This window comes from Falco punctatus (genome assembly GCF_963210335.1).
Source record: "Falco punctatus genome assembly, chromosome: 2".
NCBI classification, from domain to species: Eukaryota; Metazoa; Chordata; class Aves; order Falconiformes; family Falconidae; genus Falco; species Falco punctatus.
The window spans coordinates 16099430-16126174 of record NC_137581.1 but is presented as its reverse complement, the minus strand read 5'-3'; the positions used below and the strand labels follow the sequence as shown (position 1 = coordinate 16126174).

At 37.1% G+C, this 26745-nt stretch overlaps 1 protein-coding gene across 1 annotated transcript in view; it reads right to left on the bottom strand.

Moving 5' to 3' along the window:
• Positions 1–26745, bottom strand: part of DYNC2H1 (dynein cytoplasmic 2 heavy chain 1) — a 176376-nt gene that overhangs the window by 40310 nt on the left and 109321 nt on the right. Inside the window, exons 80-82 of the mRNA XM_080376468.1 lie at positions 25045–25120; positions 22770–22981; positions 20817–20921 (exon numbers count right to left, since the gene is read on the bottom strand). Coding sequence (XP_080232594.1) covers positions 20817–20921; positions 22770–22981; positions 25045–25120 — 393 coding nt within the window. The remainder of the gene's footprint in view (positions 1–20816; positions 20922–22769; positions 22982–25044; positions 25121–26745) is intronic.

Below are 26745 nucleotides of genomic sequence, written 5' to 3'. Positions count from 1 at the left end.
ATGAAGCACTACAAGGTGACTGTATGCTGAACCATTATTTTAACTTCTATAACATTTACTATATTTTTATTCTTATATTTTTACAAGATATAATCCAATAAAGTATAAATATATAAAAGATCTCTGTATATAATAAAATCATAGAATCATCTAGGTTGGAAAAGACCCTTAAGATCATTAAGTCCAACTTAACCCAGCACTGCCAACTCCATCACTAAACCATGTCCCTAAGTGTCACATTCACACATCTTTAAATGCCTCCAGGGATGGTGACTCAATGCCCTCCCTGGGCAACCCTTTCAGTGAAGAAATTTTTCCAAATACCCAATCTAAACCTCTCTTGGCACAACTTAAGGCCATTTCCTCTTGTCCTGTGGCTTGTTATTTAGTGGAAGATATCAACATGCACCTCACTACAACCTCCTTTTGAGTAGCTGTAGAAAGCAGTAAGCTCTCCCCTGAGCCTCCTTTTCTTAAGGTTAAACAACCCCAGTTCCCTCAGGTGCTCCCCATAAGACCCGTGCTCCAGACCAGCTGCACTGCCTGTCTCTGGACACACTCCAGTGTGACACACTTTGGTGCCACATGGATCTCCATCCCCTACCTCCACTGAGACAGATGACCGAAGGACCTCACTAGTAAACCACCCCTCAAACACTGGTGTGTTACCTCCAGGCTTATCTCTAATGAGCCTCATTTTATCCCCTTCCCCCTTCAAATCAAGTTTAAAGCTCTTTCAATGAGCCCTGCTAACTTCTACATCAAGATCCTTTTCCCCATTCGAGACAGGTGTGTCCTGTCCTGTCTGTTGCCAGCAGGCCTTGTGTCCTGTAGACTGACCCATGATCAAAAACCCAAAAATTCTGCTGGCAACACCATGCTTGGAGCCAGGTATTCATCTGCTGGCTCTTCCTCTTTCTTTATCAACATCCCCTGCAGCTGGAAGGCTGGAGGAGAACACTACTTGTGCTCCTGATCCCTTAACCTGTTGTCCCAAGGCCCTGAAGTCTCTCTTGATTGGCCTTGAACTTCTTGTTGCAACTTCATTGCTGTCTACCTGAGAAATCAATAATGGATAATAATCTGAGGGCTAATAATGGATAATAACCTGGGGGCTGTACCAGGGTAGGAAGCTTTCTCTTCATATCTTTAATCTGGGCCACAGGGAGGCAACAGACTTCCCTAAGGAGCGGGTCCGATCTGCACATCGCGCCTTCTGTTCCAGCCAGAAGGAAGCCTCCTATGACAATGACCCATCTTTTTGCCTCCATAGAAGCAGTTCTGATGCGGGGCACTGGCTGACAACCTCTGCGACACCTCCAAGCCAGATGAACCATCGCCCTCGATATCGTTCAGTTCCGCTTGCACGGCCTCACACCTATCATGCACGGGCACCTGGGCCCGTGGGGTGCTCAAGAGGAGACGCGCCTGCTGTGCCAGGCAGGAACTTGTCACCATTGCCCCCGATCCCTCAAGTCCCTGAGCTCAGCCAGGCAGAGGGAGGATAGAGAATCCTCCGTCCCACGTGTCCTGTTTGCCCGTTGGGCCTGTCTCAGGGAAGGCACAGTGCGATTGCAGCGGTCTGCCTCTCTCTTGCACTCCCTGATACTGCTCAGCCTACCCACCCCCGCCCAGAGCCCTGTCACGCAGCGGACGAGCCCCCCTACCCGGGTGCACCTCCCACAGGTGTGCTCACCGCCGCCGCCCAGGACTGGCATGAGAGCAGGGCACGGCCGGCAGCCCGGCACCGGGGTGGCAGCACGTTCCCACCAGAGCCCAGCCGGGGCAGCTGCCTCAGGCCTGGTGGGTGCAGAGCTTGGAGAGGCCATGGCTTTCTGCTGGGTGGGGACCACTGCCCCCTGGTCGAGCTGGCAGAGCTTCAGTGCCCTTTCTGCACGACTTTCCATGCAAACTGCCACGCAACACCCCTGCCGATGCCCCATGCCCTGTTTGCCCGCCCTGCTGGCAGCACTCCTGGTTGCTAGCGCTCCCTAAGAGCTTCTCTTATAGGTGTGGGGGCTTGGCTGCCATTGCTCCTGGCCCCGCACAGGTCCCATCAGCCACTGTCATGCAGCTGACCTATAAACCTATATTTAGGGAAAAAAGTATAAAGGTACTTTTAATTAAACTAAAATAGTATTCTTTTTCATTAAAAGCTGACTTCTTAATATAATCTTAATTCTGAAAAAAATCTTTTTTAGTTCCCTCAGAAACGGCACTATTATAATCTGCCTAGAGAATTATGCATAGTCTGTGATTCCAGATCTCAAAAACGATGAAAATAGAGATTTGTATTTCTCTGTTAAATTTAGGGAATTAAAGGTAAATTAATTCCAAGTCCTAAAAAACAGTATTAGTTGCCCACAGTCATAGCCTATTATAATAAAGTACTTTAGCCATGACCCTGCAACTTGGTTTGCCAAGAGGAACTACATGCATACCTAATTAATATCTGGAAGAAGCATCTTACTGTATTAAACCTTTACTTTTGTCTAGTCTGAAGTAAACTGCCAGAAAGGAAAGCAAAGAGAAGTTGCAGTTCAAGGCAAAGGGGTAGCTGGAGTGAACAGAGCTTTGCCTAGGACCAGGTTATGAGCCAGCTAAGAGCTTACAGGCATAGATCAGACGACAGACCAACACATGTTGTGCTTCAGTAGGTGTGTGCTACCAACTCCTTGATCAAGAAAGCAGAGGAAGTTAGTTGTCTTCTGACAGCTTGAGGGAGCCCAAAAATCTCAGGCCTTCCTACTCATGAGAGACTTCAACCAACCCAGTATCTACTATGAGGACAGTATGACAGTGCAAGGAATGCAGATTTCTAGAATTTTTTGAAGACAATTTCTTCATAGAGGCAATCGATTAGCCATCCAGTGGAAACACTCTACTGAACCTGTTGCTAATGAACAATGAAGAACTGGTGGAAGACGTGAAGGTTGAGGGCAGCCTTGGCTGCACAAACCATGAAATTGTGGTGTTTAAACGTTGATAAGAGCAAGGCAGGCAGCAGAACAATAACCCTGGACCTCAGGAGAGCACAGATTTTAGCTTAGTCAGGGATCTTCTTGGCAGGACCCAATAGTCAACTGCCCTGAAGGGCAAAGGGGGCCAAGGAGGGTTGTTTAACTTGAAGAAAAAACTCAAAGCACAAGAACAGCCCTTTCTGATGTGTAGGAAGCAAGCATGATAAGGAAGCCAAAAAACAAGCATGGCAGAAGATCAGTATGGATGAAGAGGAAGCTAGTGATCTCAAATGTAAAAAGGTAATCCACAGAATACGGGAGAAGGGATGGACAGATATAAAGACATTGCTCAATTGTGTTAGGATGGAGTGAGGAAAGCCAAACCTCAGCTGGGTTTGAAACTAGCAAGAGATGCAAAGGCCTACAAGAAGGGCCTCTGCAAGCATTCTGGTAGCTAAAAGGGAGGAAAAGAAAATACGAGCCATTTCTCAGTATAGCTTCTGTTACGGAAAATACCATTTAATCCTCTCATTCTCAAAACTTAGTTGTAAACCTTAATAATTCTTTGTGTGCTTTAGCTATTGTGTATAGCAGAAAAGATTCTTGTTTAATCTAGCAAAAATTTATTTTCTCTGATTAATGTTTTGATCATGGTATCTTTATCATTCCTGTTATTCTTCCTCCTTTTTACTCTGCACACATGCAAATGTTCTGACAAGCAATACAGATGACAAACACACATTTGTGCCTTCCAGATATCATTCTTTTAGCTATAGTTCTGGCTCTTACAATTTGTTTTTTGATAGTTGCTTATCATCATTTGCAAAGAAAGAAAACATTTATATCAAATACACTTTAACTGGTAATTCAGTAAGCAGTACTTTATATATACTTGCATATTTACACTATAAAGCTGCAAAAAGTTTCTATGATTGCTTTGTGGATATGGGGGATTGAAAATATTAAGTATTGTATCCTTTTTTAAACTGCCTTCATAGGTATATATGCTTAGCTCCATAAAGCCAAAATGAGTTTGAGAAGTAGTGACTGCAAGATTAAGTAATTAAAGCATTTTATAACTCTAGTATAGGTTTAGCTGTCTATTTCTAATTATCTAATTATAGAATTTGTGAATATAATATAAATAGAAATGCACTATCTATCCATTTTTTCAATCTCTTTTCTTCAGTGCTCCTATATCTGTTTCTGCTTTGTGTATTTTACCAAAGTAGGTCAAAAATACTGGGATGTTTTTTATCAAAGTTAAGCATTAAAATTAAAAGTATTGAATCAAAAAAATCAAGTTTTAACTCTCAGTGTTCTAGAGTACTGTTACATCCTTTATCAAATATTCATGGAAATTATTTACCTCTTTCCAGTTCATCCCATTTCCTCTCTAAAGTATAAAAGGTATGATGGTAGCATAACTTACTACTAAAGTTTTTATGGCAGCACACTGTTTCCAATTGACTGTAATTTTTTTTAAAATAATGGGTTGGGCTGAAACTGTGTAATGGGTGGCTGTTTCGGCCTGGATACTTTTTGAAAATTTTAGCCTAGAAGAGTCATCCACCTACAATAAACACAGGAAAATACATTTAAGTCATGTTAAAATACTCAGGTTAACCTCATTTTTTAACTGCTTCAGCATTCTAAACTTTTGCTGAGGGACTGCAAATTTGGTAGACATTTTTTTGTGTGCCATTTTTTTACACCCATTAAATCTGTCCATATTTAGGAAAGAATTAGAGTGTAAACCAGTAGCTTATATTACTGCTTAAGTATGGTGACAAGTTTGATTTTAGAATTTAAATGGCATAAACATTTTATTCTCACAAATCACAGAGAAGTTTCTTACAGTGCTGACCAGTCTATGCTACTCCAAATCAGCTAAAGCCTAAGAAAAGGTTTACTCAGTACTCTCAAACCAGCCTCTTTCTGAATGTTATTCAAATGAAAAGGGAAACTGTTCTTTTTTAATAGGATCATAGAACAATTCAGGTTACAAAGGACCTCAGGAAGTCTCTCGTCTAACCTCCTGCTTGAAGAATGGTGAGCTCTGAGATCAGACCAGGTTGCTCAGGACTTTATCCAGCCTGGTCTTGAAAAATCCCAAGTATAGAGACGGCACAACTTCTCTGGATGACCTGTTCCACTACTTTACCATCCTAACGATGAAAAACTTTCCCCTAATATCTAGTCTGGGCCTTTCTCATTTCAGTTTACGTCCTGTAAAAACAAGAGAGTCAAATGCACAGACTGGAACAAAGAATGTGTTAAGACTGGGAATTACCTGAATAAAACCACGAATGGGATATATTTCTCTATTAGAATTACCAGGTGTATCATAAATGCCTCCCAGGTTATGTGATATGTTTGCAGTCACTCCGTGGAAGTGTTTTCACTTCCAGGCAGGAGAAACAAGTTTGAAGTTGGAAGGGAAATTGGATTTAAAAGAACGAGGAGTATCAGGAATACATTCCCAGGGGCCATATGAAAGACAAAAATGGTCCCGTAAAGGCAGTAGGGCAAGAACAAGCACACAGATGGAATGAGTACCTAGGAGACCTTGACTCAGCTGAGAAAGAGAATGTGGTTCGGGATCTGTATCTAAGGAGACAAAATAACTCTTGGGTTGAGAGGGGGAACTGTACATAGTCACTTAAATCAAACTTAATACAGACAAGCACAAATTCACTCTATCTACACTTCGGCACTTACTTAAAGCTTACTTAAAACTTACCTAAACAACCAAGATTACAACCTTAGCCTCCCTACATAATCAATAGACAGATCTTGAGCGGGCTCATTTGTCACGTGGAAGGCTCTCCTATGGAGTACATAGGAAAAATAAGTTTCTTACATAAGTACCCCAGATAGATGGGTTTCTGTTGTAGAAATTAGTATAAGGATTTTCATTTCCTGCAAATTTAACTTCAAAACACAAGAAAAATTCAGCTTCTCTCACTGCATTATATATATATGCTACCATCATGTCAATGTACAATTGACTTCACATATTTACTCTAGAATGAGATTAATTTTGTCTTAAACATGATAGTTCTGTGACCACAAAGAGAGATTAGAAGTGCCTAGCACAGATGTAGACATCTAGGTCTGTTGAACCATATTCTTTGAACTCCACTTTGGAAAGGTACCAAGTAATGTACTTATCATACTAAGGAAACTGAAAATCTAATCATAGTTGTGTAACACAGGGTACTCAAAATAAGACTACTTTTATAATACCTAACCTTTGAATGTTCACCTTTGGTATTGCAACATATTCTTTTAACATTATACACTAACGCTCTTATATGTTGTCCTTGCCCAGTCCAAATACAAGTGTAAATATTTTGAATAATGATGAGTGAAAAAAATCTACTATATGGCAGGAAAACAGTACCATCACTGAAAATATGAGAGGGAAGGAAAGAAAGGCAATCAAAATATAAAATCAATCAATCACTAATAATGGTATGTTTAAAATAGGGTGAGAAGATTATTCAGAACCATAAGTCTTTGTAGAAGCTGACTGTTTTAAGTAAGGTCAACTAATTATAACGGCATTTGTATTTAAAATTCAACAGATTAATTTATTTGTGAACAGTGCATCTAATAAAAGCATACAGGAACTGCTACTGAATATTTTTTCCATTCTTAGTGGAAAATTTGTACACTATGTTTCTTTTGCATGGCAGCACAGAAAAGTATAAATTGCATATATTAATAAAGGTGATGTAGTTAAACTGTCAATACTTATTTACCTAGTTATTTATTTAATTGTGCATCTCAGCTTTTTAATCTATTGTTAACTTTATGAGTTTCTGTGGATATATGGTGCTATGATATTGACCAACACATTATAGTAAAATCCCAAGCATTTAAAGAAATTAAGAGATAATGAACAGAATGGAAAGCAATAAAGACAATGAATGATCCCATGTGGCTTCATATGGAACTACTAGAAATTCATGTTTGACCTGAAAAATCAAAATAAAAATTAATGGGGAAGAAAAAAATAAGGAAATCTTAATATTTTAATTTTTCCTTCTCTGGAACTTACATAAAACCAGATTTCTAGGAACATAAAATCTATTTCTATTCTTTACTCATGGACAAGATGAGGAAAAAGTCATTGCTTTCAGTCATTCACAGCTACTTCACAAATACAATATATAATAAACACAGGCTTATATCAAAGTACTGTATTTACTTCAGAAGCAATCTAGCCTACAAGTCATACAACAAAATAAAATTTTACACAGTTTTACAATTTGAAAAAGAGAAAAGCAATGAAGTCAAAAATATATTGTGACATTTTAAAAAAAATAAAAATCTAAGATCAATCATTTCTGAACTAAGTAAGATTACTGTTCAAAGAATATAAACCAGAAAAGATATGCTAGTCACAAAACTGCTATTTTTTTTCCCAAGCTTATGGAACAGATAAAAGGAATTTTATTTTTGTACAAGCAGGTAACAGACTCCTCTTAGTAAATCTACAGACAATGCTAAAGCAGATACTCTACTGCCATCTACCGGTTTCAAAAAGGATGTGGTCTTAGCACAGAAACCACTTCTATGCTTCATTTCTCTGAATAAAACAATACATCACTTTCACACAGCTGTTCAAGAAGATATTTCTGGTTTTATAAGAATTTACAGCTCAAGCTAAAAGATGAAGTTATAACATAGTCACTTTAGTAAATACTGGGAAAGTAGTTACTCAGCGTAACGCAACTATGTGTTCATTGTGTCAAGAGAGGGCACAGGTTTAAGTTTGATGCCTTCTGACAGAACTACATGCTTCCATACTGTTCCTCATAGTTCGGTTTCACATGCTGTGAAAGTAGTCTAAGACTGAGCTGTCCATCAGACTTCCCTGACTTTCGATCACTCTGTGTCCCTCACCTTCTCTGCAAGAATAGGGTCCCATGGAGGTTGTTAGAACGAAGGTACTTTTAACGGCATTCATAACAAAATCATGCAGCCTGCATGTGGATGAGTAAGAAACAATTCAAGTCTATGCTTGCTCTTTTGTTGTTCCCTCAAGCCCACATAAAGCGGCGCGCTCACTCGATAAGGATGTGAAGTAGGACTGGACTCAATACAGAGATATATGCCTTCTGTCAGAGTGCAAAGCAAATGAGGGAAAGGCGTTGACACCACCTCTATCTTCCTCTATACAGAAGAGGATCATATACCTTTGACACCAGCGAGATCCTCTGTAGAGCACGTGTTCAGTGGATTAGGAAAGAAAAACTGCAGGATGCTGCAGATAGCTCAAGACCACTACTGACCCAGCCAGTATTCTAGTTGCATCTTCTCCCAAAGAATAATGAAGGGTTTTACTTCCTGGAGATCTCCAGGATACATATTACCTAGAGAACATAATGCCAAAAGGAAGGCCAGAAGAGGTGGCTGACCTTAGCTAATTATACAATACAACAAAATTTAAGAAAACCAGGAAATTGCAGCCTGTTTTTAGAAGAAAACAAACTTCTCGTAGGTAGAGCACCAACTTATTCTCATACACATAGCACCAATCCTATAGGAATTAATAAGGCTCCCTGAAGCACTGCACTGATTCACTGCAATGGTAAAGAGCTGTGTTTTCTGTTTGAGCACAGTACTGTGGCTTCCACTCCACTGTGCGGCACAACACATTTCCTTCATGCAACACCACCGGTATATACCAAACACTCCCCACGTTTTAGAAGTTCTTGTTAAGCACTCAGATCGCTCAGCTGTAGGGTAATATTAAATACAGATTGGCATAACTCATCAGTTTCTGCTAAAGCCTATTAGTCATGTATTTGTGATGTGGGATGTATTTAATGTCAGTAATTATATGCTCTGCATAGCTGATACAAGGGTTATATAGACGCTAAATTATTTTAAGAAAATAGATTTATGTTCACCTTGATATATATAGCAATAACATAACAAGTTAAAGAATAATTTCAATTGCATGCATTTCAATAATTATACCCTTATTACTTTATGTTGCATGATTAGAATCATGGAGGAGCAGTAGATATAAAATTAGGTACAATGCTCAGAGTCCTGTTGAGCTAGATTTTGAAAAAATAAAAATTAAAAATTAGTCTGTTGACAAACATGTAAGAAGCTACAGCTGTCATTATAGTACAATTGCACCTTGAAATTTAAGCACAAACTGAAGTCCCACTATTCTATATACAGCAGAAACACTGCAGGCAGATGTATGACTATAAGTAGTATCAGGTATACATACTCACCCTAATTTTTCTTTATCTGAATTGGGTGATAACAGCAGTGGAGACTTGGTATATAATCTCAAGCATGATCTAGCAATCGAGTTCCAGGTGTCTTTGTACACCCTCCCCTACACATGCTCTCTCTGTCATTCAAGGTAAAAACCACCAACTGGAACTGTACTACAATCATATGTCTGACTACAGATACGGGAAGACAGAGCAGTTTTAACCTAAGTAAACAAGATATGCAAGGAATGGTGGGAGGAATCAGCCAGTGAGTTGCTGAAAATAAGAGCAGCTCAGCAACTAAGTTTAAAAAAGAGGCTGAAGGATAAAATACTGTTTACTGAAGTCAATGATATTATTGCCATTACATTTGATGAGGCAAAACTCACTTCATGTTTCCTGATGTATGTTCGTGCTGTGTTTGCCTTATTACATTGTCCTGCACTGTTTTCCGGTATTAGTTTACTGTTAATTTTGACTCAACAAGTATTCATCACAAAATAAAAAACAGCTATAAAAAAAAAAGATAATTGTGTTTTTCTACAACATTTCTAAGTTTCAAGCACAGACAGAAGAGCAACAGTAATTATTTTAAGTGCGTGCTATATTTAGCAGCTACACTAAGGTATGACGAGCTACTCCTGTTTGACTTCTAATAGATTTCATTAAAGAAATTATTGTTTCTCTTTAAGCAACCACATCTATAAAAAGAATGCATTCAGTGTGACATTTCTGTGCTAGTATCATTTCTGTATTGTTAGATAACATGCTTTTTGCCTGATTTTGTAGACCTTTGTTCAGATATTATAATTTACTTAAGTCATCCTGATATAATGTGTAAATATTATTTCTGCATGTTGAGTTCCTGCTAGAACAAACTCTTAAGTTTTAAAATTACTCAGCTGCCATTCATGACGAGTATGAAATGTTACAGTATAAATACATGAAAATAAGTATAACAGATACAGGACATTTCTACACACACTTAAAAATTCTCTACAACAATGTGCATTCTAGTCCTCTACACATCAAAATTGATATTTATAGCAGCGATCTGCAAGACTAGATTTTTACTCAGTATGACAAAAAAAACCAGATGAGCGTTATACTATGTCAAAGAACTGCATCAACAAATTTTTCATGGGAATTATATTAAGATATTTGGATCCAAATTAAGATTTGGATAAGATTGGATATTTGGAAAAATTTCTTCACTGAAAGGACGGTGAAGCGTTGGAGCTGGCTGCTTAAGGAAGTGGTTGAGTCACCATCCCTGGAGGTATTTAAAAGACATGTAGATGTGGCATTTAGGTACATGGTGTAGTGGTAGGCTTGGCAGTGTTAGGTTTATGGTTGGACTAGATGACCTTAAGGGTCTTTTCCAACATAAATGATTCTTTGATTCTATGATTCCATTCAAATCAATGAAATCCAGAGAAGTTCACCTGTGGCTACTAGTCAATATGATGGCAAGGCCGCTCTGTACTGCATATGAAAAATCATGGCAACAGAGAAAATCCTTACTGCTGGTAAGGGTGACACTTATACCTGCCTTAAGAAATGGAGGGAGGATTCATGGAATGGTAAGACTTCCCACTGAATCTCTGTCACTGGAGACGTCATGCAACACATCGACATGGAATCCACTTTTAAACATTAGAAGGAAAAAGAAGGCAATTGTAAACATCCAAAATGGCTTTATCAAGTGCAAAAAATGCTTGACCAATCTGATTGCCTTCTGCGACTGAACAACTAGTGGAAAGAGGGAAGAAGAGGGGATACTGCTAATACGGGTTTTGAACACCATGTTTGATTGCTTTCCTATTTTGAAAGCTTAGGAAGTAAGGACTTGAAGCATGATCTTGAAGAATCGGCTGGTGTCCTGGTTTCAGCTGGGATGGAGTAAATTTTCTTCTTAGTAGCTGGTGCAGTGCTGTGTTTTGGCTCTTGTGAGAACAATATTGATCACGTACTGATGTTTTTAGTTGTTGCTGGGTGAGGTGATGTTTATACTAAATCAAGGACTTTCCAGTTCCTTGGGCCCTGCCAACCAGAGGGCTGGAGGGGCACAGGAAACTGGGAGGGGACACAGCCAGGACAGGTGACCCAAGCTGGCCAAAGAGGTATTCCATACCATATGACATCATGTTGAGTATATAAACTGAGGGAAGAAGAAGGAAGAGGGGACATGTGGCATTATGGTGTTTGTCTTCCTGAGTAACCGTTACCCGTGCTGGAGCCCTGCTCTCCTGGGGATGGCTGAGCACCTGCCGGCCTGTGGGAGGTGGTGAATGAATTTCCTTGCTTTGCTTTCCTTGTGTGCACTGCTTTTGCTTTACCTATTAAATTGTTCTTATCTCAACCCTCGAGTTTTACATCCCTTTTCGATTCTCCTCTGGGTGAGGGGGAGTGAGTGAGCGGCTGCCTGGTGCTTGGTTGCCAGCCGGGGTTAAACCACGACAGCTGGTAGAAAAACTGCCTGCATTCCTGGGCTCAGCTGGTAGTGAACCAGGTCTGGACATATGGCTGGCAGCTACTGAGAAGAGAAAGAAATCGGGGTTTGATACTGGGGGCCCACATAGTTCCAAGAACAAGTTGGATGATGGCACACTGCACACAGACAAAGCCACAGACAGTGTTGGCAACAGCTCCACTTAGAGAAGGAGGCTGGACTACATAAACCACTGAGTTCCCTTCTAGCCAACATTTCCATAACTATGTGATCTAAGAAAACTTTCTAACCAGGATTCTAGTCTTTTCATGCTACCTTATATTGGTGTGCACGGCTTTCCTTCTGTTTCTCATGTGTTAAAATTAACTTAAGATGGCATTTACATTTTTAATTTGTTTTAAATTTTTTTTCTTAATCTCAAACTGCAATCTTGAAAAGTTCCAGTCAGTGAGCAAGAAACAGGTCAATCTCACAAGACATCATTAATGTGAACAATGGCCTTGCCTAAAGATGCACCATTAGTTGTAGAAACCATTCACTTGCTTTAGCAGTTGTAACATAAAACTATAACAAACAAATTAAATTTGAAATGTGTTGGTCTTTCACTGCCCTGGAAAACAAACAAACAAATATGTTTACTAATTAATAAAATCCCTTTTTCACTTCTTAGCATTTCTAAGAAAATTATGAACATTTTTCAGAGAAAGCAATGCTTTAAGATGCTTGAATTTTCACTTTGTATCGTTACAATGCTCAATGCAGAAATGGGAGAAACAACTATGTTTCAATTCCTGTCCCAATGAATACCTCATTTTTCAAATAGTCCAGCTTCCAGTAGAAAAGATACCCTCCTATTCCTGCGTGACCAACCACCTGGTAGTTATGGCAATTTTCTTTCATCTCTTAAATAGTCATTAAAATGTTCGATATAAATTTTTAGAAATGCCATTGATATTATTTCAGAGCTTGACCCAAAGTTCAATGGGAAGAAATAGGTACTTCCAATTGATGATTCATCCCCCCTTTATTTCAGATGCCTAGCTAAGAATGGCACAAATTGTTCCCTGTAGCTGCTTGCCTTTCTTTAGTAACAAAAAAATGGATAATTAGTTGAGGTGGCTAATATTCCTATCTTTCAAGTTAGATAAGAGGAATTACACTGGGGCTTTTTTTTTTTTTTAATCCAATTGGCTTTGAATTGGCCTTATATTTTTCTTTCCCAGTACCTAGACATTTAAAAGAAATACAAATTCACATGAGATTATTCTAATATTGATCAGGGGAATTTGAAGTGGTTTCAATCACTAAATACATCACAAGTCTTTTCTAGTAGGATTTAAACAAAATATCCTTTAAGAGTTGAACTACAAATCTGACAGAACCCCTCTGTGTATTACAAAGATACACTTTCATTTCACAAAATACAATTTTTGAAATACCATTGCCTCATGGAAAATGTATTAAAGAATAACATGTAAATAAAGTATTTGGTATTAACACAGGAGATATTTTAAGAAATACTAAAATATTAACTGCAGATAGTATTGATGAAGGAAACAGGATTTCACAGGTCTATATAATTCACTCTGTGGCCGGTATGAATGTGTTATTCTTTGGAGATGGACTGTAACATACAGGAAGCCTAGATAACCATAAGATTAGGCACCTAATTCTGAGAAAAATAAAGCTTTCTTAGATTAATATTATCCTTAGTATAGAAAATGTTTTTTATGTTATGTTAGTTTATCTGCCATCCTGTATTGAGCACCTGAAAGATTATGTCCATACTGGTAAATAAAAGAAGTTTGTGACTTCCAGCAACAAGGAAAAGGCTCTTTCTCCACCTGCAGATGGGCAATTGCAGGATGAGTAGAAACAGGTGAAGAAGAAAAATTCCGTCAGGGAGGCATGTGGGCTACCTGAGTCTGACTCATGGATCAGAACCAGTGCCATTCAGAGGAAGTGGTAGATGACCCTGGCCATGGGGACTCAGGTGGTGTTCTCCCCAGTTCTGCTTGTGAAGGGAATGGGACACAAATGGATGCATATGACCATGGAACCAGGTCACAACACTTAGTTGCAGAGCTGGGCTGCTGCAGACATGACTTTGGCTGTCATGGCTGTTACACCTTGTTTGAGAGAGATTGACAAGCCAGGGGCAGACAACATCATCCATTTGACAAAATGTAAAAAGAGTATCTGCCGACAGGCCTGCTACTGGCAAGCAGAGCTTTAAACTAGGTTTGTTCAGGTCATGATGACCAAAGTCCAAAGAGAAATGGAGGGACAGAAGGTCAGAAGAGGGCACCTAGAGTATACCATGATGGGAAAGGCACTCATTTAAATATGTCAAAGAGCAAGCCAGTTCTCTTGTTAACAATAATAAAAAAAGCATGTTAATGTTACAGGAATTGTTTCACTCTTTATGGTTTTATGGTGCCTTCATGAATACCAGCTAGATTCAATGAAGATATTTTGAGAGTAGTTAAATGGGACAGAAAAGCAGAATCAATTATTATCAAAGAAGCTGAGATAAATATCTAGGATTAAAAGAAAAAGGAGTATTGCAAGGAACCATCCTTCTGCAACTACTTTCAGATAATAAAAATAATGGACTTGCTAACTGGGAGAAGTGAGAGGGATTCCCATCACTCTGAGACAAAACAGGTGGAGACAAGCATGCAACTGTGTTTGAGAGAAATGTATCTGGGAAAATTAAATTGCCCTATATCCTCTACTCTGCCACAGAAAATACTAGTCTGATTTAGATTATATTCGAGACTATAAAACTTGTCTGAAACAGGTTATTAAAGCAAGTAATGCTGCTGCAAAATCTGAACCATCAGAAGTGCAGAGTATCACTGGTTCGGTTCAAAATCAAATAAAATTACAAAGGACAAAATATAGGAGAAATACTCCCAGCAACTTCAGTTAAAATGAATTGGAATCCACTTATTTGAAGTTATGAGTATTCACAGTTCAACATTTTAATTGGTATATAAAATCTATAATTAAATAATTTTATATTATTTCATTGAAAAATTGATAAGTATAGTCTGTGGGCTCTTCAATCTGAAGCTCAAAGGATTATTTTACATCTGTGATGCTCTTAAGCACTTTGAAGATGCGGTGGGTTGACCTTGCCTGGCTGTCAGGTGCTCACCGAAGCCACTGTTTCATTCCTCCTCAGCAGGATGGTGGTGGGAGAAAATATAACAAAAGGCTTGTAGGTCGAGTTAAGGACATGGAGATGACTCAGCAATTACTGTCACAGGAAAAACAAACTTGGCCTGGGAAATTAATTTAATTTAGTACCAATCAAATCAGAGTAGGATAATGAGAAATAAAACTAAATCTTAAAACACTGTGCCCCCATCCCCCCTTTCTTCCTGGGCTCATTTGCATTCCCAACTTTTCTGTCTCTTCCACCTGAGTGGTACAAGGGGATGGGGAATGAGGGTTGCGGTCAGTTCGTGACATGTTGTCTCTGCCACTCCTTCCTCCTCATTCTCTTCTCCTGCTCCACTGTGGGGTCCCAGTCATAGGAGACAGTCCTCCACACAAAGTTTAAAATGTAGGTTTGAATTAGGTATGCACAATCACCCACAAGAGGTCCTAAAACGTGAACTGTAAGTCTACAGGCTTGCCTTCCACTTGCCATTACTGGCATGGTGGACACAGAAGAATCAAGATGCTGTACTAGTATGCAGAGAGACTGTAACTATCCTTTATCCTTGCGTGGTATGTGTGAGAAAGCGTATTCATTTGTCCATGAAAATACCAAAAAAACACATTCTCTAACCTTACTGAGACTTACCTGTGTCATACAATAGTCTCTGTGAGGCTTTATGAATCTGTATGTGTAAAAGAACACTGATTTCCGGATGCAAGATATTAATTATAGACAGTATTCTATATAGAAATAAGCATTAAGCAAACTCACTGCTAGCCATACTGATTATCATCGGCAGTCATATTGAAAGAGTCTTGGATAACTTGGCAGTTACTGAATGGCTTTTTTCACAAAATGTTTACTATATTATTGGAGAATGTTTCATTTAACCAGTCAACTGATCATACATAGCTACTAGTTACAGGCTGTAGTCATTTGCAGGCATAGCCATTTGACAGGGTTTGATGGGATCACACAGCGCTAACAGAAGGCTTCAAATGTTACACTTTCTAAGGAGTGCCTGTAATGACTAAGTCTGCTGTGCAAAGAAAGGAGGGAGACAAAGCAATGGCCCTGCGTTCTCATTTCACCTTCCTAGGGTGGTTACTGGCAGTAAGACATACTAGTTGCAAGTATAATCCTGCACAGAACAAGATAGCTCTTACTGCTTATCTAAGTGTAAAAATACATACGCAGGCCTGTCTGTTTCAGCCTGTAAAAAAAATCTATTTATCACATATGATAAATGTTATTTTGACTAAGACACTTTATGTATGGTTCTATTAAAAATTATAATAAAGGATGAAATTGGTTCATAGGAATTCATGAAAGAACAGAAATATGGTCCCAAGAATAAGAGACAAGTACATCAAAGCCAAAAGCCTGCTTTGCAAGAAGGTGACTGGGGAGAGATCTAAATTACAGACCCTTCTCATCCATCTGCAACCTAAAGCAAACCTCCATATATTCTGACTGCTCTACTCATTGGTTATAGGTTAGACTGGGAGATTAAACCACCTGAACACAGGCCAGTATGCAGGCAAAAATACAGTGTTTATCAGACCAGAAGAAAGGAGCATGACTGCAACCAAATGGTGAGACCTCTTGCTGAGTGTGAGGAAACTTGGGTTGCAGCTGTACAGAAAATCTCTACCTGGTGTAAAATAGACAGGACGAGCTATGTCGACTCCGGCAGCTGCACTGTCAGCTGAGTTCTTTTCTATTTTAACTGCACTGTTCGGCAGAGAGAACAAAGCAAGAGACGGAAGGCTATTCATGACTATATTCAACCTAAGGGACGTTGTATCAAAGGCTCGTTGTGAGAGTAGGTAAGGCAGAACCAAAGAGCCAAAGTGAAATCTAGAAATACAACCTCTAAAAATTTACCTAGCTCTACTTACATAAAGCAACTTAGGACAAAATATAGAAAAAAACGTTGTCATGTTTCTGAAAAGATCACACTTATTCAAGTCTAATATTTCCTTAAAAACAAAATGGTTTTTACCCATATGCACGCAGTATTAATCCTCTCTGAATTACACTACAGAACATCGTAAGATGAAATTTCTATTAATTGAATTCTAGTAATCGCCAATATTAAAATAATAGAGCTAGCGATATTCAGCTTTTAAATTAGAATTTAAGTTCTCTGCTGGAAAACAGAAAAGCTGTGAATATAATCAATATTTGCAAGGTTACTGAAAAAAAGTCCATTTCTTTTTAGTGCTGTTTTAGGTTTAGCCAGACATCAGCAATGCAGTAGGTTACAGAAGAAATCTCTGCATGACTGCAAATTGCTGCAGTGTGCTGCAGCAAATTTCTGCTACAGCAAAGTGTTGCTACATCAATACAAACTACCATTTCTATACATCAAATGTAAATAAAATTAATAGCAAGTCTATATAAAATCTACATTTCTATTATCCAATTCCATCTTGTGTAGTGAAACAATGTAATAAAATATTATCAGATTTCTTTTAACAGAATTACATTAGTTTAACTCTGTGGTTAATAGAATAGATCATAGTGCTACCTGTTTCAATATTTAGGTAAAAACATTTTGAACTGATAAAAGATTGTTAATTAGAATTTATTTAAAGTCAATGTATATCCGAATGATTATTTTAAATCTCTGAGCCCAAACATATGACTAAAGTCAAAATTGCTATCAGTTGGTTTAGACAAGTAACTTCCAAGTATGTATGTTTCAGAGAAAAACTACTTCCCCTAATTCTGTGTTCAGTGGTGAGGAAGATACAGTTCTGTGTATATCTGCTCAAGGAAAAAGATGCTAGCAAAAATACAGACAGAGGAATGACAACAGCTAGTAGATGAGAAACTACATGGGACAGTAGACATGAATTGTAAGAGAATATACCACATACTTAGCACAGAATCAGTGAAGTAGAAGACACCGTATTAAATTTCACCTTTCTGGTGCTAGTGACACGGCGACTGAGCTGGTAGCAATTTATTTCTCACTACCTTATTCATTCAGCTTTTGTCTGCTTTAGCTTGACAATGGATTTATGAGAAACACTTCTGTTAGAAGGCAATCATTCCATTTCAGATTGTGAACGATGGCATGGGATCACCTATGGATCTAAGACAGCTGCCAAACTGTTCAGAAATGGGATTCATAGTTCAGAAATAAGAAAGTAGGATTCATGGTTGGTAGAAAGACAATTTAAGAAAAATCTCCCATTTCAGTTACCTAAATTGCCTAAAGCTTAAAGAAGTACCAAAACTATTACTGGAAGGATAAGGAAATCTCTCATATGACAAAGAAGCATCTCACAAACCTGTAACTACAACAGTCTCATATTTTCAAGTTTATAATCCGTAGTTCATAGGTTATAACCAATGCTATGATGAACCAGTTCAGTAAGAGTGTGAGTCTGCATGTAACTGCATTCATTACCTATTTCCTTTCACAAAGGAACTATGAATCTATTCTGATTGCATGGAGGTTAACTAAGGACTTATTTTCAAATACTAACATTTTTAACAACTGCAGCTCTTAACAAGTTATGTGAGCGTACCTGAAATAAATAAAATAATCAGCAGTCTACAGTGCATCTGACGGAAACAAAAGTGTTTATAAAGTTAATGTTTACATAAAAGATATTAAGATAAAATCAGAGAGGTACATTGAGTCCTGCTGCAATTTTTGTCTTTGTAATAGAGGAGTTCTCAAGCTCAGCGTATTACCCATGCACCCTCATCCTACTGATTTGCTTTTATATAGCTTTACAGTTTTGCGTGCTACTAATAAAACAAATAAATCCATAGCTGTATTGTCAAGTTAAGTGAACAGATGTATTTAAACAGATTTACCATTACTATATTTGATATTCAACAAAGCCAATTTTTTTTTTTTAACAGAGCAAAGGTCTATACCAACAAATTTCTGCATGAAGCCCTTGTTAGGCGAGTGTGAGCAAACAAATAGATACCTTTTTTAAAACTGTAATTCTAAGTCTTGAAATTATAGGGAATTCCAATTATAGGGAACTTCCATTTGATTTTGCCAAGAAAGGTTGGACCAGACAGTCCTTGAGGTTCCTTCCAATCTGGTATTCTATGCTTCGATTTTTTTGTTGGTTTTTTTTTTCCCCGCACGTAATTTGTACTTATATAAGACACTATGCTAGGGCTGTGCAGAAAATTAAAGAAAGCCTTAATATAAAGACCAGTTCACTTCACAGCTCTGATATAAAATTCTTAATTTCATGTTATCTGATGCAATTTACCAATCCAATAAACTATGCTGATCACTAATTAAAGATTTATGTTTAATTGCATTTATACAGTTATCGTGTGCTCTCACCCAGACTTAACTAAAAAGCAATGGGAAAAAAATGAAATACAGAATTTCAGCTTTGCCTCAAAGTCCTGAACTTGCTCCATATTTGAGCTAAAAGGTATTAGAATGCCCAGCAAACCTGAATAAACAAAAGGTGGACTTTCACTTGCCTATGAGCATTACCAAATTTCAACTCAAGCTGAGATACAGCCACTTCTTAGTCAAACTCCTCCCTGGACTCTAGGCCTTAATGGTTCAATTCAGTTGTTACACATAATGCCATTTGAGAGTCTGTGTGTTATCCAAGAAAATGTTAAGGATAGGCAGATATTACACAGGACCTACAGATCCATGCTTTTCCTGGATCAGGGTACACAAGCTGTGGGAACCAGTTATTTAAACATTGGCTTCTAGTGCCATTTTGCCCCTGCCTTCCAGTTGCTAGCCCAACAAGAAAATTTATTCACTTGGGTCCTGTATCATATGTGGCAACTCCTAGTAGGTATATTAAATACACTAGGGCATTTCCATATGATGCAAGATACCAATTTTTAGGCAACTGAATTGACACCTAAGGGAAGTGGTAAAGTATTGACTATGAAAAGCTTTGTCCAACAAACCAAACACCATATTGATGATGAAGCCATTCAGAGTTCAAATCACTTCATCTTTTCCCTTCTTATGACTGACAAAACAGAAATTATGAGGAGAATAATAGAGACACTCAGTATTTTCTGGCTACACAAATGGTGAGAAGAATAGCTTCCCAGCTGTGCCTTTAATAGTACCCGTCATAATGGGCGACCCACGTCACTTACCCAAGTCTGAGGTTTATACATACAACTCTAAAACAAGGAGGTGAAAAATTTTTGATTATTGCCTATTACTCCAGCACTAAAAGAATTGCATTCTCACATATTAAACATATATTCAAATCTGGCACTAGACTGCAATTAAATGAGAGTTGAGAATTTTTGACTATAATATAGCCATCTGCCGTATCTTACGGCTAAAGCAATAATGAAAATATTTAAATTTTTAAACTAAGATCTACATAACCCCTGGAACATACTTTTCATTATGTTGAGAATTTCATTATGACATGCCTAAGTAGTTATATGCTATTCTCCAGTAAGAACGACTTTTTTTTTTTTTTTTTTTCCCCAAAAGAAAATTTCACATTTTAATAGTAAAGATAGAATTCTGATTACTGGGGAATTTCTTCAGAATTTCTCCTTCAGGAAAAGCATAAAATGTTACTCATATTCTAGCTGTCAAACTACTGTATTAGAATTTGATGACCAAAACTAAAACCGTAACTTGCAGTGAACAGCAGCTGTAAGAACTATACCATTAATAGGAGTTAGATCAACAGTATAAATAGAACTAGTGATACTACTTATATACATAGATACTATTCAATATGAACTGAATTATATTGCTGTAAACTTTCTGAATAATTCTTTGTTTATTTAAATCCTAAACAAATATACTTGTAACTAAATACAACTGTTATTATATTAATATATTCTACAGATAAAAGTCAACATATTCCAAAACCCCCTCCATTTACTCTGACTTTCTTAAGGAAATTCATATCTATGAACAGGTGGTTGGGTTCTCCAGCATATATTGGATGCAGAAAAGATTCAGAGGTCAATGAAAAATGAAACTTTACCTGGGAACTGATTATACGTTGTGATGAACGAGCAATATTAGCAGGCAGGCCAAAAAAGTCAGGTTTATCATCCTCTGGAAGGCTTTCAATAATATTACGATAATCCTGCATTAAAAGCAAAGAATAAACGTAATTGAGGGAACTTTTTTTTCAGCTCAAGAAATTAACAGTGTATGCTGAAAAGAATTTCATTAAGTGCACTGCATAACACAAAGATTAAAGCAAGTATATAACACATAACATATCTTGGTAATCTTATTTATAAATTTCTTAATTTTATTTAATAAAAAACTATCTTCTTTTATACAGAGTTTCCACTCTAAAAAAGCAAAAAGTAATTCTCATTACAGTGATGCTATCAACTGAAAAGAAAAACATGCTGACTGACTCTGAAAAGTATTTACAATACTTCTGTTGAAAACTTACAAGTAAAATCACTATAACAATATAAAAAAAGATTCGGACATTTGGAATTCAAATAATAGAGTATAATACATATTTATAAAATGAAGAGCATTCACTTCTATTTAAATCTATGAATATATTACCACTCAAAGAAAGGGAAATAATTCAGGTAAAAATAGGTTTGTGTGATCACGGGAGATGCAGAATAGCATCAATAGTTGTTATAGTGTAATAGTCACTCGTGATGTCACTCTTGTACAAAACAGAAAGAGGCCTTGCAGACTAAGGTAGACTAATGGTGCTGAATGTCTCTTTTATGTGGCTTTGAAGGCAAAAATATTTATTTGAAAGTATGGCTCTTCCCTATTGCACTGTATCATGTGCCTTTTGTCCTTGGCTTGCAGGAGCATGTCCTAGGTGTGCACGATTTACTTTGACATGGAATCTCACTTCAGAGATAACAATAGTAGCAGACTTCTACACCAAACACCAAGGGAACACTATTTAGTAAGAGATATTATTCCAATTAACTTTGGTAATAAAAACTTAGCTTTATTATTAGTGTTCTACTAATCAAAACTAGTTGCAGAAAATTATTTAAGACATAAAAGTACGAACTCTCACATAAATAATCATATAACTAAAGGAAATTGAGATATATTAAATGCATTGCAGGCAAGAAGAAAGGTTCATCTATTTGACCGTATTATCTACAAGAATAGAGACCAACTTGATTTGTTTATTCCTTCTCTCTTTATGGTATTAACTCAGCACAACTATAGAAAACAACTGTCATATTTAAAGTAAAAAAATAAAGCACCCCCAAACCTAGACACTCAGAATCCAGGTAGAGAATGCCAAACAACAGCAATTTATTTTAACTGGTATAATTCCATTTACATCAACTCATATTGAAGATCTAGCATGGAGGCCTACATTAAAATGCAAATGAATTGTAATAGTAACAACTGTATGTGAAAGGATAGGGAGAAATTAGTTCTTTAGACTGTCGAATTCTCTCTTGTTTACACTAGAGGAATACTAAAGGAGAATCAGAATGCATATTCATCTCGAAATAAAATGTCATACACCCTTCAGGGCATGTTAGCAGATTCTGTCAGAATGTTGATATATTTTGCAAATAAGGAGATATATTTAGATTTTCCCATATAATCTGGAAGTTATAAGAATGCTTAGTAGTCTGTACAAAAGTGCTATTATGTTAACATATTAAGTTATATATAAAGGTAATGATATCTGTCTTTGCCATAAATTGACCCTATTTCTTTTACTCAGCTCTTCATAACTATGCTGCTCTGCACCGTAGTCCAATCAGATATCATAAAATAGGAGACTGATTGAACAGACTAGCAGAGCAGTTCTGGCAACTTAAAAACTAGTGCTCCACACAAAAGAAGTCTTAAATAAATGGAGGCATCCTTTGGATTGTAACGCTGGTTTTCTTTGTGGGAATACTTTCAAGAATAATCCCTGTAAATACCTTATTTTGGTTTTTTCTGTATTAGGTGATAGAAGATGTATACCTACCAAAATACTGCAGGAATTCGGTAAAGAGATTGCATACGGGAAACTAGTCATCTTCTTGCCTCTAGCATTTAAACTGCCAATGACTCGTGAATTGAAAAGCTGCTCCAAGTAGGACCGAAGAACCCTCATATCGAAGTAATTATCTACACGGCCTCCATAAATTGCATTTTCAAACAAACCATGCACAAATTCCCACTGAAAATCTTTGGAACCTATAAATTAATTAATTAATATTAGTTTTGCATCAATGGATAGCATTGCATCATAAGCATTTCTTCTTGTCATTGCAGTTCTTCAATGAAAAATATAAAGACATTAAATAATTAAATTCAAATTGTTTTTCTTCTATAGTACCAAATAGTAAGAGTTGAAGAAACTTCAACAGGTTTGTAAATACATGTCATTGATAAAACAAACGCTTACTGTATTTCAAAATGAGTTATTAGAAATATTAATTAGGTCTTGAAGTGCTTTTTATTGGAGATAAACCAATTGGTTATATGCATTTCAGAACTGATGCTATTAGCATTTTGTGTTCCTTTGTCATAAATAAAAAGAATTTCCCTTGTTCAAAATTTTGTACGCTATTTTGTGTCAAAGTACCATCTGATCTCATAAAAAACTGATTGACTGAACCAAAATGAGGTCATGCTCAAAACAGATAACATTACTGGAAATGTCGTATCTTTCACACACAAAGAGGTCCAGGACAGGTACTCTGTAAATCATTATAAATCACACAACGTAGCACATAAAACTAAGACGTTACTATTAGTTTCCTGGCCAGACTGATGTTGCAATTAGATTACTCTGGCTTAGTTATATCCCACAAGTTCAAATTAACTTATTTTCCCTCCCTTCTATCACAGTTTTCCAAAATAACAACATGGGACAATGATCTACTTATACTCCATAGCTTTCACGCGCAGGTAAAGCTTGAGCAAAAAGGTATTTCTTAAAGTACCTTGAAAAAAGGAAGAAGTAATTACTTTAAGGGGGGGGGGGCGTTTATTGGTGGTAACTATTGTTTCCAAACACCTCAATCATTGCTTTCAAAGAAGAGTTATCTTCACAGCAACAGTTAATGATTAGATTAATGATTATCATTGATGGTTAATGCTCGAACTTCTTTACATGACTACGTTTCAAGTCTGTATAACTAAGGTGCAATTCCAGAAGTATTAATCATCCATAAATCTGATTTAAGTCAATGATCATACACCATCTCTAAACATCAGTTCCTAAATTTACTTTGAAATTATATAAAATGCAAAGATTTTTTTTTAATTATCTATTTCATATTAACTAATATTAACAGACTACACTACTTAACAGAACAATGAAGTAGGCTCTATCTAACAGTGAGTTTCGTTATGAAGATTTCATTGATATTCAATTAATTTTCAATTCATTTATTCAAAATATGGGGTACAGAAGACTTCATCTTCCAGGCACTTCTGCATTTCCTGTTTATTACTCTGGACTCAAGCTCAGCAGAACAGTTCTTGGCACAAAGAAAATACGAGTTTATCCAACCTCCCAAAAATGGAATTATGATTCACCCTGTGTTTCTAACTTTGCTTACTGGTGATGAGCCTTGCAGCATCTTCACTGTTACCCAAGTGTTGTAGAAAGATCAAGCTCTTCCTGCAAGTTCTCTACTAATGGTAAAACGGACAGGTCCCATTTGCAAGGTCAGATGGCACAAGGTGGCTTGCATCCATACATCTAAACTCTCTTTTGCCCTGAAATAAGGTAACATCCTACCTGCTGCCTATTGGAGAGTCCCCAGGCTCTGCTATCTGACAAACCATGCCTTGTTGCTGCCTACAAAAATACCAGTCTGTATAAGCAAATATAGGAAAAAAAATAACCTGATCATGGAATAGTTTTTGAGTCTGTGTTCAGCCCTTACTCGTTTACTAAAACAGCCATATCCTTCAGAGTCTGGATCTACATCCAGAAAAGTCTAATAAGCCTAAATGCAGCTGTTTGAGGGTCAAACTATTTCCCATACTGAAGTAATTACCTACCTACCTCGTCATATGTTTATATTTGTGAAAATGTTCCGATGAAGATTCAAATGCAAAATGTTCAAAGCAGCCTTTAAACAGAATGGCCCCACAGTCCAAACTCAAAACAAAACTATCAGGCAAGGAAACCAGTTTATAAAAATTACTGTGAAATTTTTTAATATTCTAAGAATTTTAAAGGAGAGACATTCAGAGGGGTAACATTACAGAGGTGAGAAATCATTCCTTAAGAAGTGGCTTACCCTCAAAGAGTCTATCAATAATGTCAAAACCAGCACGGAGATCAGATAAAGAAAATTCATAAAACTTGGTCCAACCCTACCATTAAAAGAAATCCAAAGAATTTAATTAGTCACATGATGATGATGAAGTAAAATACAAATATTATGTAATTACTGAATACTGTAAAATACTTAATAATGAAAGAAGAGACAACCTATGTCCTCAAAAGTGCATCTTTGAAAACATTCAATCGAGGCAGTATTAAAAAAAAAAATTCAGCTCATTCAGTACATATAAATTTACATGCTTACACAAACTAGAATCCATTCAGTATGAGGAATGTAAACTTAAGATTACATTATTTCCTAACAGTATTCACTTCAACTAAAACTGGCTGACATCTGTGATTAGGTCACGCATTAAATTAAGATTTTATTACTGAGGGCTTTTTTGTATTTCAGTTTCCTTTGGATTTTCATAAATAGGTACGATTCTTCAAGCACAGTCTACATTATACTTTCATTATCTTATTCCTTAATTCATGTCACTTCTCTACTGACTTAAAAAATTGTAATAAGAAAAGCAATGACTGCTACTATTACAGCACAAATGCTGACCACCACTTACATATTTTAATCACTCTCAATTTGTACCTCCCTTCTGTTCTTGGTGGCATTATTCTTTATATAGCATTCACGTGTAATGTGTGCGTAATTCTAGCAAAAAACTTTACATGTAAATGGATAAGTATAAATAAATATTGATATATGATACAGAACTCAGGAAATTCAGATCTCAAGGGTACCTCCTGTTGCTGTATCTTCTTACAGCTGTACCTTGGCATATGCACCATATCATAGGAACAGGTGTATATGATTCATGATGAAAACCGTGTAAATGTTCCAGATAATAGGCACATATCCAGTGAGATGGATACAGTCTCAGGTCAAGACTGCAGCTGCTTCAAAGATCACAATCAAACTATCACCAGTCACCCTGAAGGTCACAAACTGGAAAGATGCCGCAGTCTCCCAACAGTGTATGTTTTTTAGACAGGTTTGTACATGGACCCCAGACAACCTGAAATTCATTATCAAATACAAGAGCTTCTAGTTCAGATTAAACTGCAGTCCAGCAATGCTGGAAACTGGTAATCTTAAGTAAAATATAAAACCATCACTAAGCATGCACAGGAGACAAACAGTCACACTGGAATTATGGAGAAAGCAGTAATCCTAGTTTGTGTCGCTTGGAAAGCTGGTGGTAAATGAAATTGAATTTGAAGAAAGCCAAATGAGAGTTCATGTGACAAAGAAGTACTTTCAATATTTTCACCTAGCTTACTTCTTGAACACCATATTCAAAGTCTTACTGGAAGAGGCAAATAACCTTATAAACCACAAAGTCAAAACTAGCAAAACACTCTCAAACATTCCAGGCTCTATGAGATCAAGTCTTTCAGGTGACAGGTTAATTTCACCCCTAGTCTGAATAAAATAAACAAGACATAGAATAGTTTGTTGGCTAGGGTTTTCCTCTGTTTAATTTAAGCATCTGCAGCCAGAAAGAAATGTTTGCTTTAAAGAAAAATTTATCTAAGAAAAAAACACATCTCATTCTCTGAAACCCATTATAATCCTCACAAGAAATGAGTTCCCTCGTTCTTCTCTCCTTGAACAGGGTTTGTGTGCAGAAAGAGTAGACAAAGTCATCTCCTTCCC